Source organism: Denticeps clupeoides, chromosome 1, assembly GCF_900700375.1.
Source record: "Denticeps clupeoides chromosome 1, fDenClu1.1, whole genome shotgun sequence".
In the NCBI taxonomy this organism is placed as follows: domain Eukaryota; kingdom Metazoa; phylum Chordata; class Actinopteri; order Clupeiformes; family Denticipitidae; genus Denticeps; species Denticeps clupeoides.
In genome coordinates this window covers 18551373-18566677 of record NC_041707.1, presented here as the reverse complement: position 1 = coordinate 18566677, position 15305 = coordinate 18551373, and the positions used below count along the sequence as shown (strand labels likewise).

The following is a 15305-nucleotide window of genomic DNA, read 5'->3' as shown; positions in this document are numbered from 1 at the left end:
CTCCCCACTCCCCTTGGGGTCACGAGTGAGTGGACAACAACAAATATTTATGGACTTTTCACCTCTCCATTCATGTCATCCCACGGGCTCACTTTTCCAGTCCCCCCTCTCTATAGATGACCTTTTGTTTTTTGGCTTTCATGGCTCTTTTGGTTACCCATCCCTAACCCTGCTCCAGATGAGAACAGTGTTCCACCACTAAAATTATTTCCCTGCGGCAGTGCAGTCCCAGGACAGACAGTCGGCATGTCCACCCAACCCCCCTGCCGCATGGCAGGGAGTGGAGGAGCCTGACTGCTGTTTTTAATCATGCATCTCACACACACACACACACACACACACACACACACACAGGTTATCAAAGCCAAGTGATGGAGTGAGTCTACAATTGTACACAATTGTACATTTGCTGGGACAGCTGTGCTTTGTTCTTCTACGCGAAGCTGTGCCAGCGGATCTGCTCGGTCTCTCGTTCTCTCTCTCTCTCTCTACCCCCGTAGATGGCTCCCGCCTTTCTTCCCCCAGGGAGCGCTGAACCCCTGACCTTCCTCTCTGCTGGAGAGTAATCAGGAGAGAACTGGCCGAGGATGTACAGAGTGCTTCGGCAGACAAGAGGATCCTCTGTGTCTATTTCTATCTCAGCCTTGGCTGCGTGAAGGTTGTGTTTAAGTCCCACCTCAGACCCGGTCAATTGCTGTTTATCTTGTAAGGCCTGGGAGTGTCTATACAAGTACGACCCATGCGTGAGGCTGCACGAAGCATGTGGAACCAGGATGAACACCTAAACAAAATGTCCTCAGTTTGCTTTATGTGTTAAAAACACATGAAAACACATAGAATTCCACTGAAGCACTGAGAGGCAAAAGCAGGTTTAAAGAAGTAATCTTCCAATCCCAACCAGCCCCATTTATCTCTCGCATGTTTCGATCACCTTAATCAATCCGGATCAATTCAGGAGGCCAATGACCAGACCATAAAGTTGGCTGAAGTCAGCATCTTTCAACCTGCGTATCACCACAGGAACGTAGGATTTCCACGTGGAGTCCACGAAGAAGAACACTGCTTCCTTGCCACAGAAACAGCAGGCTGGTATAAACCCTCAAGTCCATGAGTAATTTAGTAAACCGTCTACAATGTCCGTATACACCCAATTATTAAGGGAATAATGCCATCCATTGTGCAACGCCCAAGTGAACTAGTTCACAGCAGAACGGTGAAAGCCGCCTTCATTAGCAACGCATATCTGCATTACAAAACAAGACATATTTCTCTGGGAAGTGGGCTGCAGTGCCAGAGAACGAGTTAAAACCAGCCCGCCTCCATGCTGGTCCTCGGCAGGTGAGTCAGGGCACAGAAACGGTGCATCCATTCAAAACATCAGTGGGTCGAGGAGGGTCCTGGCGACATACACACAGACAGACAGGCCGTCACGGCATCTTTTTAACTTTTAAAGTACACAGTGATGCGGAATTAATGATGCAATGAATGAGTATTGGCACCAAATAAGAGTATTGCTGAACTGGAAAAAGAAACATTTCTGGTTATTATCAATTTAAAAAAAAGCATAAAAATCTCTTTACCTGTCATGACATGACATGAATTTAGACGTGCGAAGGTGCCACTGCATTATAAGAACTATGGAGATAAGGCCGGAGAAAGAAAACACAGAAATCGCTCTTTCTAGTAGCGTCCAACGTTTCGGAAACAAATGTGTGCTCTCCTGTGTCCCCCGGTTTCCATGTCAACCCTTCCAGAATGACGATCATGTGACCGTCCACGGCCACGCAGCGTAAACGCGTGTGGCAGATTGAAGGTCGGTCTGGAAAAGTGAAAACCAGACACTTGGGGGACATTTTAAACGCACTCTTGTCTTTCTGCTCTACCGCCAGTCAAAAAGCAAAGGGTCTGGACGACAACCGGACCACATCTCGCCACTTAATGATTTATTAGGGCTCCTACAGACGCCCGTGCCGGTGCTAATATCCATTACCACTGGTCCTGCGTGGAAAGCGTGTGTGTGTGGAACACATGGGCCAGCACCGGACGGCTTTTTTTTTTTTTAAACGCCCAACGTGTTCATTTGACCAACTTTAGCAAAAATGGACCGAAATTCCCCAGCGGGCTGTATTTATTGATTAAATCTTTTTTTCTTTATTCGGCCACGCTGCTGCGAGCCGCATTAAAAAGTCGGTGAGTCCGCAGCTTCGGCGTGCTGCTGAAGGCGGGCGGCCACGTTGGTCGTGTCGCTGCGAGCGGCGACAGGAAGCCGGAGCCGAAGTCTGTCGTCTCGGCGAGGAGGCCACGTCGCGTTCGGAAGGCAGGCGGCGGGTGGGGGCGAAAAGCGAAACAAAAGGAAGGAAACGGTGTTCCGCTCGCTGCGGCGCGGCTTTTGGCGCTCCAAAAAAATAAAGAAGAAATACATATATGATGTGTGTAAAAAAAAAAAAAAAAAAAAAAGTTGTCTGGCCTACCTGCGTGCGTGATGTCAGACAGGTCATAGTTCTTCGCGCTCCGGGGGAACTCCTTCAGCTTGCGGTTGGACAGGTTGAGAGCCCCGCTAGTCGCAGCCTCCTCCAGCGCCTTCTCCACGCTCCGGCTGGCCGCTACTGTGGCCGGCAGCTGGGCATCATCCCCAGCAGCCATTAAACAGAAATGGGTCGCGAAATAGCCCTCGCTTTTCTCCTTTTTCGGGACGGGGGGGTGTTATACTTCTCTCTCTCTCTCGTTTTCTCCCCTCTTCTGCTGTTATATCGGTTACCGTTCCGGCTCCCGCTACTTCCACGGTGCGCTCTTCTCACTCGGCAAACTTTTCTGTATTTCCCGTTGTAGTTCGGCAGCTGTAGTCCGACCTCCTCGACCAGAACTGGTACTTTTATTTGTTATTTTTACCGAAATAAAAAGTAATAAAAACAGACATACTCCCGTGAGCTAGCGAGCGATGGTAACTGTCAATCTGTCAGGCTCCGGGCGGCGCGAGAAGGCGACGAGGGAGGGAGGGGCGTGGCCATAGCTTCACCAGGTCTTGATTGACGGCGTAACCACGCCCACAATTGACAGCTCGGTTTAAAAAAAAAAAAAAAAAGAGAAACACACAGGACCCTTAAAGAAAGGGGCGGGATTTCAGTTGGAGAAGCTGGAGGATGTTCGGGGCGTCAAGACAGGAGGAGGGTGCGGTTTGTCGACTGATTGGAGCCATTCATTAAAGTAGCCGATATCCTCCGAATTCCATACATTAAAAAGTAAAACCACGACCACAAATAACCCTGTCTGTTTTTTTTTTCTCTCTTTCTTTCAAAAGTTCACCAGCTGTTTTGGACCACTACTTCACTTTCTCACAGTATCTGTTGTCTTGCACACATACAGACACATATACCCCTTCCCACTCTCCCATCTGACCATCTGTCAATCTCGTGGTGTGGTGGGACGGCAGCTAAAGAGAGGAAGCTCTCACTGAGCCGGAGCGCCAATGAAATTCACAGTGTCCATTAATGTGCAGTATGGCATGCACCAAAACACCCATCAGCACCCTCCCCCTTATTACCCAAAAGCCTCAGGACATCTGAAGGGATTACAGTGGGGCATTACTGTGCCCCCCTGCTATGCTCCCATTGGCCCACTGTAAAACACACAGAATATGAGACATTCATTAAAAACAGGCACACAGAGGAGACTGATGATTAGGTGATTTAATAAAAAAAAAAAACGGCCATGCTCTTGTGCCAGTTGTTGCCGGTTGTTACAAATCAGGGTGGCCTGTTAAAACGAACAGCCCTTGTTCAAGGACACCTTTTTTCTGGTTGTGAATTCTCTAGTTATGTTCTGAAGGGACAAGAAGTGGGTCAGTAAATCAACAGACCCGATGCTACAGAGAAAGAAGTAGAGGAAGGGAGGGGGAGAACAGCGGAAGGGACGGGGGAAAGAAAGAGCAAGGAAGAGACAGAGCTAGAGCGTGAGAAACAGGGATGGTGCTTCTCAAGAGAGAAGAACAAGGAATGGGAAAACAAGTCCTTTATGAAGACACCACAACTTTGAGAAATTACAGGTTCATACGGGTTCACAATGAACGCTGCCTTCATTCCACGGTATAATAAGCCGCTCACAGACTCTGGATCTTGCCCCGGTTAGTGGACCTCCTGCGCTTACATCATCTCATATGCATGCAGATTCATTAGGGGCCATGAATATCCATACTCATTAATGAGGCCCAATGATTGTGGAATTTTGTCTGATTCAGTCTGCCAGGGTTTTGCTGCATGAGTTCTGAATAATAAATAGAAACAACAAAGTGCCCGCCATTGGAGGAAATGAAATTAGTTTATTCAGTGCAATGCCACAGATTTGGATGGGAAAGAAATGGTGTGTGTAAGAGAGAGAGAGAGCATGACATCCCTGACATCTTTCCCAAAACCCTACAACAGGTAGAGGAAGTATCCCCATTTTACATTTACATTCATGGCATTGATCAGACGCCCTTATCCAGAGCGACTTTCAATCAGTAGTTACAGGGACAGTCCCCCCCTGGAGTAACTTGGGGTTAAGTGTCTTGCTCAGGGACACAATGGTAGTTAGTGGGATTTGAACCTGGGTCTTCTGGTTCATAGGCGAGTGTTTGACGGATGACGGTTTAAGCATCTTGCTCAGGGACACAATGGCAGAAGGTTGGGCTTGAACCGGTGACTTTGTGGTCTTCTGATTCATAGGTGCGTGTGTTACCCGTTATAGGTCACTACCACCTCCAGTTCGGTGAACATGCAAATGAAATGTATTTAATGACAAACAGCGCCACCTGCTGTGAGCAAAAATACTGGGCCACCAAATAGGATTTCAGAATCAGATTCGATTTTTTTTAGCCGAGGAATTTCACGTAATGTAATGGTGCAACCCCAATAAGATAACAACAAATTTTAACAAAATATATATGTAGATGTGTACACAATGTACAAATGTCTGATACATGCTGTAAATGTAACATATGCATGTAAAAGTGTTAGTGGTATGAGTATACCATATACTAATATGTGCGGCGAATTATCTCCGTTCTGCATCCATATCAAATTGAAACGCCAGAAGAAACACTTACTCAAGGTTTAATGTATAATAGACAAAAATCAATAGTCTTTACAGAGCCATGTCTACAAGTTAACCTTTAACCTAGAGTGGAGCCTGCTTTATCCAGCGGCACTCCTTTAAACAAGACCTAGCAACTCATGCTTTCATTCAGCTGAGACAACTGACAGATTTTATTTATTATTATGCAGCGCAAGCTTTTAGAATGAAGAAATAATGTTCACATTTTTGTTTTCATTCTGGTTTTGAAGACAAGATAAGATGAGATGATCCTTTATTACTCCCACAAGTGGGAAATTTACAAATTTGCAGCGCTTCAATAGACATTCTGTAGGACCGATCTACTGGATTTACTGAAATAAACATATAATAACGCAAAAGAACTGGTGGCTAGTTATGTGTACCAAAAATGTCTTTTTTTTTTAGTGGTGCATTATTTTGTTCTGACTACCAGGAGATGAATGTCAATGATGTTCGTTAATTAAGTTAAATTAAGTTCAAAATAGGAGGTGCCCATAGGGATGCCTGACGCCAACTAATTCTGGATGACTTAAACACCCTCTCCTGGTGATAAGTCACATGCAAGTGCAGCTCCTGGTCCAGTTTCCTTTGCTTGCAATATCCTTTGTCAGAATTCCGATCACAACTCCCCTTATTGGAAGTATTCATACCAAGATGGTTTGGTTTTTGGTTGGTTTGAGTTTAACAAGTTCAACAGTTATACCATGAACATCCTCCTAACATCCTGCCCATTTTGTCAGTTTGTCTTGTTTGAAACATCCAACGTGTCCACTTACAAACATATTACATGATGTTGTATTTAGTTAGTATAGTTTAATTTTGTGTGTATCTACACATATATTTTTTATTTTATGAATGCTTTAGGGGGGGTCTGTGTGAAACATACCGTGTATACTATTGTACTGACAATAAACCAATCTTGAATAAGGAATATACTATCTTGAAAAATGTTCCCTAAACAAAAGTTCATGAAAATCTCATATACTCAAAATGGACTGCTAAGAAGACCCTGTTACACACCATGGTGGCTGATACAGCCTCAACACCGGGATCTTTCTGATCTCGCACACATCAAAGAACTGCAGCAGGTAAGAATAACAGGAATTATTTTAAAGTGCATTAAACAAGGAGACACATTTTTCTTTATTAGATATATAATTATGAAAAAAAATTCTGATATTACGTAAATGTGTAAAATATGTAATAAAAGTAGTCAACATGGTATTAAATCTTTTGTCTCTCTCTCATACAGGTCAGGAATGTCTCCAAGAGGTGTCGAGATCATTTTGACCGTTGCTGATCCGTGCAGACAGAACTCGTACTCAATCAGTTGTTTCCAGAAGCCACTGTTAGGTCTGATGATGGGCCTGCAGGCTTTGACCCTCTTGTGTGCTTCGATCAGCGACATGCTGTGGAACTTCATCATGTACGCCAGGCAGACGGTGGCCGAGCGGCTCACGCCAGCATTGCAGTGCACCAGCGTTCTGCCGCCCTGCTCCCCGACGTGATGGATTTTTTCTGCCACGCTGTCGAAATGGTCGCTCAGGCGGGTCAGTGGCGAGTCGCTGACTGGTACGTGGACGTATTCAACAGCTGGCGCGGGGTTTTTCGTGGTGCTCTCGGTGAGATTTATGACACAGGTGATCTGGAGATGGGACAGCACTGCACCGTCATCGGCCAGCCTTCTGCTACCAATATAGAGTTGTTCAGTAACTTGTCCTGGAGCGGACAGTTTAGACGGAGCTTGCGAAAGCTGCATGGTTCATCTGTGATTTCCTCTGCAATCTGTTAAATTAATAAGAAACAAAGAAACAAAAGACAAGAAACGTAAATGAAAACCATATAAATAAGTTCACCATGTACAGAATGGTTGAGGAAAAAGTTCTTTTGTCTTACTTTTTTATTGAAGGAAAAATTAAAACTGATCATATCAATTAAAAAAAAGGAATACTAATGTCACAAACGCCATAATGACTAAGTGATAGAAATTGCTACACCTGGGCAAATACAGAGCAAACTGAGGTTGTGTGTACCCTGTCAATATGAACTTCTTTATCAGAATATCCCAACTATGCCTCATTGTAGGTTGCAAGCCAGACAGCCCCGCCCACTCATTCTCGATTGGTCAGAAACTACCCCCTCTCAGATCCTGATTTGTTGGCTCAACTTACTTGCACGTCGTGGTGCTGTGTTTTCGCTAAATATTTTTAATTTTCATGTCATGTCAATTTTACTGTCATCTAAAGTTGATTTAATTTGCACATAGACATTTGTTACAGATTGTGATGATCTTCTAGCCACATTACTTTGCACTGTTTTATTCTAATGCCGACAGTCCAACTTGCTTGGTCAATGATGAGTTATATCACTTCATAATAGTGTAATAACATCTGCTTAGTGTAATAACATCTGCTATATTATAATAATTTAGATTTTCCCTATACTTCAAGAAACGTTTGATTCTATTACATGGACACCAACAGGACCCCCTGAGGTTTGCCTACAGATGATATAATGAGCACGGGGCTGGAGCTACAATATATCCTGCTTGTGGACTTTCAACACCATCCTGCCTCGTCTCCTCTTCCAGCTCAACGTGTCACCTGCTGCCTGACAGCCAGGAAGCAGCACGTCCTGGTGCCACTAGTGGTGTCCCACCTCAATGTAAATGGCGCAGTCAAGGAGAAAAAAACAACAACAAGCGTGCTACGAAATGACAAAAAGCTCTCCTGTTTTAGATAAGCACGCACTTACGTCTTATGCAGGTGTACACACACGAGTTTTGCATTTTTTCCAGGAGAAGCATGTGGTAGCTTAAAGTTTCGGCTGACAAAACTGTTAGCGTTGAAAGCGGTCATCTTGTAAAGTACGGCGTATCGAAAGGGACAAACGTAGCACGCACGCAAACGCGTTTTTCGTAATTGTCGACGCTGCTCGCCGTAGTATTGATAATGTTTATGATGTGTTTCAGTTAATTGAAATTTTTTAGGCTTCACCGGACGAAAGTCTTTTCTATATAGTATCTCAACACGCAATCTTGAGGTTGTTCATTAAAGGGCTGTTCTTAATTGATTGGAAGTATGCTGGTTAGACTGAACCACCAATCAGTGAAAATTCGACAGCAACTGGTCAAACCCGCCCCCAGAAAAAAAATATTTATTATAAGCGGTTTTGTTTAAATGTAACTCGTTCAGTATGCCTTCACGGCCTCTTAATGAAACGCGCGGCCCCGAGGCGAGACCCATTCATCCCCGCAGATGGTCCCCGCCGCCCTGCTTTGTGCAAGCTGAGCACCGGCGCCAGCTGCACACCCACCCGCACCCAGACATCTGCGGACCGAGCCGTCTTTTGTTTGGCGGGGACCGCCCCTGGACGTCTGGATCCGCACCTCGTTCTGGCAGGAACAGCCGATGTGTGTGTATGTGTGCGTGTGTGTGTGTATCCCCATTATTATAAAAAAAATCTGTTAAGTTAGCGACAAATGTTATGCTTGTACAGATGGGTTTTTAATCAAGACAGGCGTTTTACTTCAATGTAACGTTGAATTGCACACTTTTGGCATTTCATTCATCTATCCGTTTGTTCGTTTGATTATAACACTACTCTTGAAAATATCCATCTTCTTTTTTATAACCACTCTTCCTAATAATTTATGCATAAATGCATCCATCCATTATTAAAAGCCCTTTGAAGGGAAAATACATTCGTTGCGGGGAACGCTCATTTAAAAGCCGAAATCTGTTCTTTATTGCAGGATGATGGACGCCAGACGGCCGCAGATCACCGATCATCCTGCGCACGATCCCGGGCCGAATTCCGCCTGGTTGCCAGGGATACGGCTGTCTAAAAGCCCGGTCTCCGAGCCTAACCAAACACATGACGGTGTGCGTGTGCGTGTGTGTGTGTGTGTGTGTGTGTGTGTGTGTGTGAGAGAGAGAGAGATAGAGAGAGCGCACTGCGCTGGGAGGAGCTCACTCCTCTTCTCTCCAGACCAGGATGTGGAGCGCCTCACCTCCCCAGCGGTGCTGCTACATCGCTCCTCGTTACCCAGCAGACTCTGCGCGGGCCGGGCCGGGCCGGGCCGGGCCGGAACCGTTCAGGGTAAGAAAGAATACAAATATATCAAATACGCAGGCACCAGTCTTCTCAACACGTTACATTTTAATATTAACACTGTCTGCGCCATATAAAAATGGGTGGGATCCCCGGCGGGCTTGACAATTTCGCCAGAAAAATGGTTTTCTATATTGCGTATATTGTTGTAGGTCAGACGAAGAGGTGCGGTGAATATGAGCGAAATATAATAATCTGAAGGCGGTGGCCGAGAGCTCCATTGGCACCAGTTACAACGGACCCGCGTTACATTTTTTTAGACAACAAACGTCAGTCCAGATGTTGCGCAGCTACAGATTTTTTTTTTTTTTGTTTTCGGCAGCGTCCACCGCCCCTTCGCCCTTCCAGCGGTGCATCTGCAGCAGAAGACCGTCGGTTCGTTGAAATATTAAGGGAGCTGCGCATGATGTGAGCTTCGCCCGCAGTCGGAACGCTCCGGCCTCGTTCCGCAGCTTGAACAGCATAAAAAGATCCGATACGGAACCGACTCAGATGCTCGGTACCAGCCAGTGAACGGGTAAGGTTTCGGGGTTTAAATAATACAAATAAAAAAAGTGTGGGCGATTAAAGCAAGGACAACATACAGATAACAATATGCAGATCACACACACACACACACACACACACACACACACACACACAGGCGTACAGTCTTGCTATTGTTCCCAGTTTTTATACACAGGGGTCCTTTTATTGTAATGCTTTTGAATAAGCGTACAATATTGAGATTGTTATGAATATTACTACTATGGCCGCTGATAACCTTTGTAGGGACAAGCTTCTTCCGTGTCTTTTGCATTAAATTAATACAATTTGAGAGCTGTTATGAGCATGCTCAGTGGAGTCCCAGCAGTTTGAATGGACGATTCATTCAACTACCCTGAACAAATTTCATATTTTTTTCCATTGTTGTCCAAACCACAGGTGTTCAAGCTCCAAGCTGCCATGGATGGGGAAAAAGACGCCTTCGTCATCCGGCTGAAAGGAAACCCCAGGTACCGGTAGCTATAGCATTTTCCTTACACACATATACACATGCGGAGGAGGACGATTCAAGGCCAGTTCAAACCCCAGTAGACACAGCGCCCAGTAGCCCAGGCTCTCACGCTGTGGAGGGCGACAGCTTCCACACATGGTTGCGTTCCACCCTGTGCTGCTTTCTACGTCTGTGTTCCTCTGCAGAGTCTTGGAGGCAGACAGGGGGTTCCGAAGGGGAGCCTCGCACCCCTGGACGTGGCCAAGCGACCAGCGATGCCATTTTTACCGGTAAAGCGCCTCCATTAGTCAAACGGACTTGCAGGTAGGGCTCTAACGTACGCTGACTCCACACTATAATCCGGTGAATAATGAACACGGTTTGAAGACAGACGTTTTTGCTGAATAGGAAGAAAGACGTGCTTTAGTTGCTGTCTGAGGAAGAGCTGCGGATTGGAGAATTAGGATGCTAAGCTCCTTAGGCGGCGTCCAAGAACAAACTCCCCCTCTCCCATTCTTGATCACCAGCTCAGCTGCGTTTACACGGCCTGCAGAAATCACGAGGACGCCTACCATCCTCTGTCTCATCGTCACGGGAGGACAAGGTGAAACAGAGTGGGACGTGCGGGGGGGGGGGGGGGGGGGGGGGGGGGGGGGGGGTGAGGAGAGAAAGTAAAGGTGGAGTAGGTGGCTGGCTGTTGGCATTGGGCTGAGACCAGATCAAATGAATCAGGTTTAATGGCTGATAAAGTTTCATTAAATATTAATACAACTAAAGGTGGAGAGACAGAAACATACTCTTCTGAGCAAAAGTCTTAGGCACCATTAAAAAAACTAGTGAAAACAAAACCAACATTTATTTAAACTGCTAGTGATTTTTTTTTATGCCAGACATTGATCAGATATTGATTTACCTATTGTATCTTTATTTTGTGTATTGTTCTCTGAGTAGCAATACAATAGTTTCCATCTTTAGCTTTATAGGAGATCTCTAGATATCAGCTTTTCTTAAATCAAATAAGAGAATTTTTAATAATTATGACTTGTCTGTTTAACACAAACAATAATTCTAGTTACTTCTTGTTACTGGAAAACCTTTCATTAATTATTGCCTAAAACTTGCAAACATGTGTATTGGGAGTATTAAAGTCCATTGCTCTCCCCTCAGCAACAGGGCAGCGGTGCAATATGAGGACTGGAGGAACAGCTGGAGATTCATCTGATGCTTGAACTTGGAGCAGTTGCTGAATTTGTTGAAAAAGAGGCAAATGTATGCTACTGCATACTGTTTTCTTTTTATATAAATATCTCATTAATGTCTTACACACTTCAGATCATTTGGATTTTGAGCCAGAGATGTGCTAAAACATTGTGTATGTGTGTGTGAGAAAGAGAGACTTGCTGCAGAGCGAACATGCACACCCACTATAAGTTCGGTCCAGTCAATCCACATTCACAGCGTTCTCACCAAGAGAAGGACAAGCAACTGTGAATGACGAGTGTGTGTGTGTGTGTGTGTGTGTGTGTGTGATGCTCATCAACGCTGTTTCATTTCTGCTTCACGTTCTCTTCCTCGCTGCCTCCTGCTGTATAACCTAACCCTTCAACAGCATGGCTCCTCCAATCACAGCCCTTACTCTACCGAGTGCAGCTGTCCCTGCTGCTTCTCCTTTACCTGTGGGTCAGGTGTGAAGACACTTGTTTAGCTAAGTGCTTCCCAACAGTGCTTTCCACCTTAGGTGGGTCTTTGAGGATCAGTGATCGGTAACTTTCCACTGGTAGCGCATTTTATATCTAGAAAACATCCAATAATACTTATACTTATTGTAATACTTGCAACTGGTTTCTTCACAACCTGCTCTATTGTTCGCCTTCTGTCCTGAAAAACCTGCTTTAATTACATCAACATTGCTTGAACGGTAAAATGGCACACAGTCTTTCAGTCAAACCCATATAGAGTAGTAACAGTTGTGGTTTCTTGATTTTAAAGGCTGTTGCCCACACTTTGATATATACATATATATAGATATATATCTATACTATGTGCTGGTATTGGCTGTTTTCATATTAGAATTACAGTATAGTACAGAATCAGCCTGAATATTAAAACTATCACCACAAAACATTGTATTTGGAACCATATCTATTTTAAGTTTCTCTTTAAAGACTTTGCTCTCTATAAACGTATGATAGAAAGAATGTTGAGGCTGGTAGTCGTGCATATGTTGCTGCTGACAAGGCCACTTGCCTCTGTAGCCCTCCCGACATCCCACCTCTGCCTGGCTCATACGAAGTGGGCCTCCCCACTTGTGCCGTTGCATTGCTAATCCCAGTTTAACACCTATCTCCCTTTCTCTATACTAATGAAGCCTAACACCACTAACAAGGTCGCTTCTGTGCTGAGACTGCCTTGTCATTCACTTGCCACCCACCCCGGCTGGAAAGGTGAGCATTCTCATAACAGGTGTGGTCCCAGCGGACCATTTCAGACGAATGCCGCTGCTTGCCTCTATCCTGACCGGCGCGCCTGTGCATCCGGGATCCCTGCATTCTACTTCCTTTCGCGCCTTTACTGTTCTTTCAGTGTCTGTGTGTAATGGGAATGCTGCATGTGTGAACCCAAGCCTTGCCACGAGGCTCTAGAGGTGTGTCGAACTAACCTTCACCGGGGCAATCCTGGTTTTTGCTAACCAAAACTAACAGCAATTAACTAAAAGAAAACTAACCTTTATGCACTTTGTTCTGGCTGCATCTGACCTTTGATGAATTCTTGCTAGCTCCTCTCCTCTGCTAATCTATCAATTTACTATCTGCTACTTGTCTATTCCCATCCTTTAAATATCTGCCAATATAACGTAAGTGTGAGTGATGCATGCCTGACTTTCTGTTTGTCTTTGAACAAAGCTACTTAGGTCTTAACTCAGTCCAGTTGTACAAAGTCCTCTAATTTCAGTGACATTTGCTCATTCAGTGCTCTGGTGAAGTGGATTTTCAGACTTATTCTCATTCCCTGTTGCCTGTAATGACCACATATTGATTCATTCTAATTCAGAGTCTAATTCTTTGCTGAACATCTGTAAACGTAGATGCTTTTCTCGGCTTGGATGATTGCCAGTTTGGGACTAGAAATCCCCATTGGTAGCTGCTGTATGCAGTTTGGAATTTCATTTCCATTTAGTTTCTATTTAGTTTAAATACGTACCCTTTTAAACAAATTTTTTTATCATATTACCAGGAACCTGGAATATGAAATCAGGAAAATGCGTAATATTGCCAAACTTAACTTCTAATTCTAAAACTGGACAATAGCTGGCAAATCTGGTAGACATTCCACCTTGCAAAAATTATACATAGCTGCTTAAGCCATCCTAGCCATAAATGAGTTAATTGTAATTAACTAAATGCATTTTCACAGCTTTGAGCTAGAGCTGGAGCATTTAAAAGCTAGGCGAATTTCACTTGGGATGGAATAATTCATCTATCTGAAATAATGACGACTTATTCCAATCAAATCTGCCAGTCCATGGCTTTGATAAAGCTTTTCTTTTAGATATGTGTAACAATAATGTGTGTCATGATTGATGGACAATACTAATGTTTCTAACTGGGGCTTTGATACTAATGTCTTATCCTTGCTTTGGCAATGGTGTCCTGCTTATTACTAACCTGATTGTTTTTAGTCAAATGTAGGTTCTCCTTTGATTCTTTCTGATTTGCTTATCTTTGTTGTAAATACATGCAGCATCTTCTGTGGTTTCTATCTCACCTTGACAACTGACACAGGCTCAGGTATCCATAAGTCAGATGAGAAGTTAATCTTTTTGTGTTTAAAAAAAAAAAGGGTGGCCCTGAGTCAGTTGTTAGAGGTACTAAGCACTCTAAATGTTGTGGTTGCATGCGTATCCTTCTGTCTTTACATTGATGGTGGCAATTTTCTGGACAAACCTTGCTTGTCTGTACAATTTTCTGAGGTGCTAATCTGAATGGAGGAAACCTATACTAACAGACTAACTCAAACTAACCAACTAACAACAAGCCTAACACACTAACAGGAATGATTTGTTTTATTACCTTCAGAGTTTTTTCTTTTGATTGCTGATGTCAACTCGATAAACTCTGCAAAATTAACCCCAAAATCAATCACCACGCTGTCATACTATCCATCTGTAATTTAAGAGCATAAATCATTTTCTGGCTGTAGTGGAAACAGATCTCTACACATGATTTCAATGCATATGTATTTGTAATTGACAAAATATAACAAATTCTACTAATCAAAATAATAGGCCACTGATCAAATTACAGTAAATGTTCTGTTTCTGCAATAACCATTGAATGATTTCAAATCTTTACACATGCTATACTATACTTCACTAGGTAGAATTGTGGCGAGATTCTGGCACAAACCTGTCTTCAGACTTCTCGAGTTAAAAGTCTGTCTCCATGGTTACCTGTCTCCACTCCCTCCCCCTTTCTATTCATTTTGTTGGCCTTTTTCTCTTCTTCTTCTTTAGTATCAGAGGTCAGGGAATGCAAATTTCAGCCTACAAGGACTGACAGAAAAGGTGTGAATGGAGGGGTGAAGCCCTGCATAATTCTGCTGTTCACCACTGAATGCAATAATGAATCTGAATGTAGTCAAGATACTTGTTGGTGTCAGTTGTCATGGGTGGCAATCCTCTGTCAACAAGGTCTCTCACTCACACACCATGATATCTTTGTCATGTCAAATTTTCAACCCCCCCCCCCCTTTTAAACAAACAATGTATATCTAAATAAAGATTACTGATTTTAACAGCCTTGAATGCTGTACTGTACTTGAGTACTGGTAGAGTGTTGGCTGCAAGGGGTTTGAATGAACTGGGCTTCTCTTGGCCATCTAAGATAATTGGTGTGGTTTGTAACAGGTTATTGCTCCGGCATTTAAATAAAATAATCAAATCAATTCCATTTAGGGCTATAGCACCAGTGCAAAACAGTATTACTTTTTATTCAGTCCATGGCCTCTCACAGTATTGTACACGCACTCTTCTGGTGTGAAGGAACTTCTCGTCTCCAGGAGGGATGAGGCTGAAACCTCTTTCCCATAAGCACCCTTGATTGGGATGTCAGTGGGGTATCATTGTTCC

General features: G+C 44.0%; 2 protein-coding genes and 1 long non-coding RNA gene across 6 annotated transcripts in view; 1 reads left to right on the top strand and 2 right to left on the bottom strand.

Annotated features, from left to right (window-relative positions):
• The window catches only part of lrch4 (leucine-rich repeats and calponin homology (CH) domain containing 4), a 28552-nt gene extending 25572 nt beyond the window's left edge, over positions 1–2980 (bottom strand). For all 3 annotated transcript variants that reach the window (XM_028993676.1, XM_028993660.1, XM_028993670.1), the window contains exon 1: positions 2472–2980. In XM_028993676.1, the coding sequence (XP_028849509.1) occupies positions 2472–2643 (172 nt within the window). In that variant the 5' untranslated portion in view covers positions 2644–2980. The remainder of the gene's footprint in view (positions 1–2471) is intronic.
• Positions 2981–5741: 2761 nt separating this feature from the next.
• Positions 5742–7965, bottom strand: LOC114797167 (dual specificity protein phosphatase 18-like). The gene is made up of 2 exons (XM_028991862.1): positions 7843–7965; positions 5742–6873 (listed from the first exon to the last, which is right to left on the bottom strand). Exon 2 carries the CDS (start codon positions 6845–6847, stop codon positions 6302–6304), a length of 546 nt encoding a protein of 181 aa, XP_028847695.1. The 5' UTR covers positions 6848–6873; positions 7843–7965; the 3' UTR covers positions 5742–6301.
• A 520-nt stretch (positions 7966–8485) lies between these two features.
• LOC114791928 (uncharacterized) lies at positions 8486–14981 on the top strand. Of its 2 annotated transcripts, none has more exons than XR_003750069.1 (7): positions 8486–8500; positions 8843–8970; positions 9079–9189; positions 9524–9718; positions 10126–10501; positions 10586–10781; positions 11345–14981. It is a non-coding gene; the product is annotated as an uncharacterized LOC114791928 (long non-coding RNA). The 2 variants fall into 2 exon arrangements; XR_003750068.1 differs by having other exon boundaries at positions 8492–8506.
• Positions 14982–15305: the final 324 nt, after the last annotated feature.

What these genes read in the sequence shown, in the direction of transcription:
- LOC114797167 (XM_028991862.1), bottom strand. Translation starts at nt 6,847, where the DNA reads ATGCAGCTTTCGCAAGCTCCGTCTAAACTGTCCGCTCCAGGACAAGTT.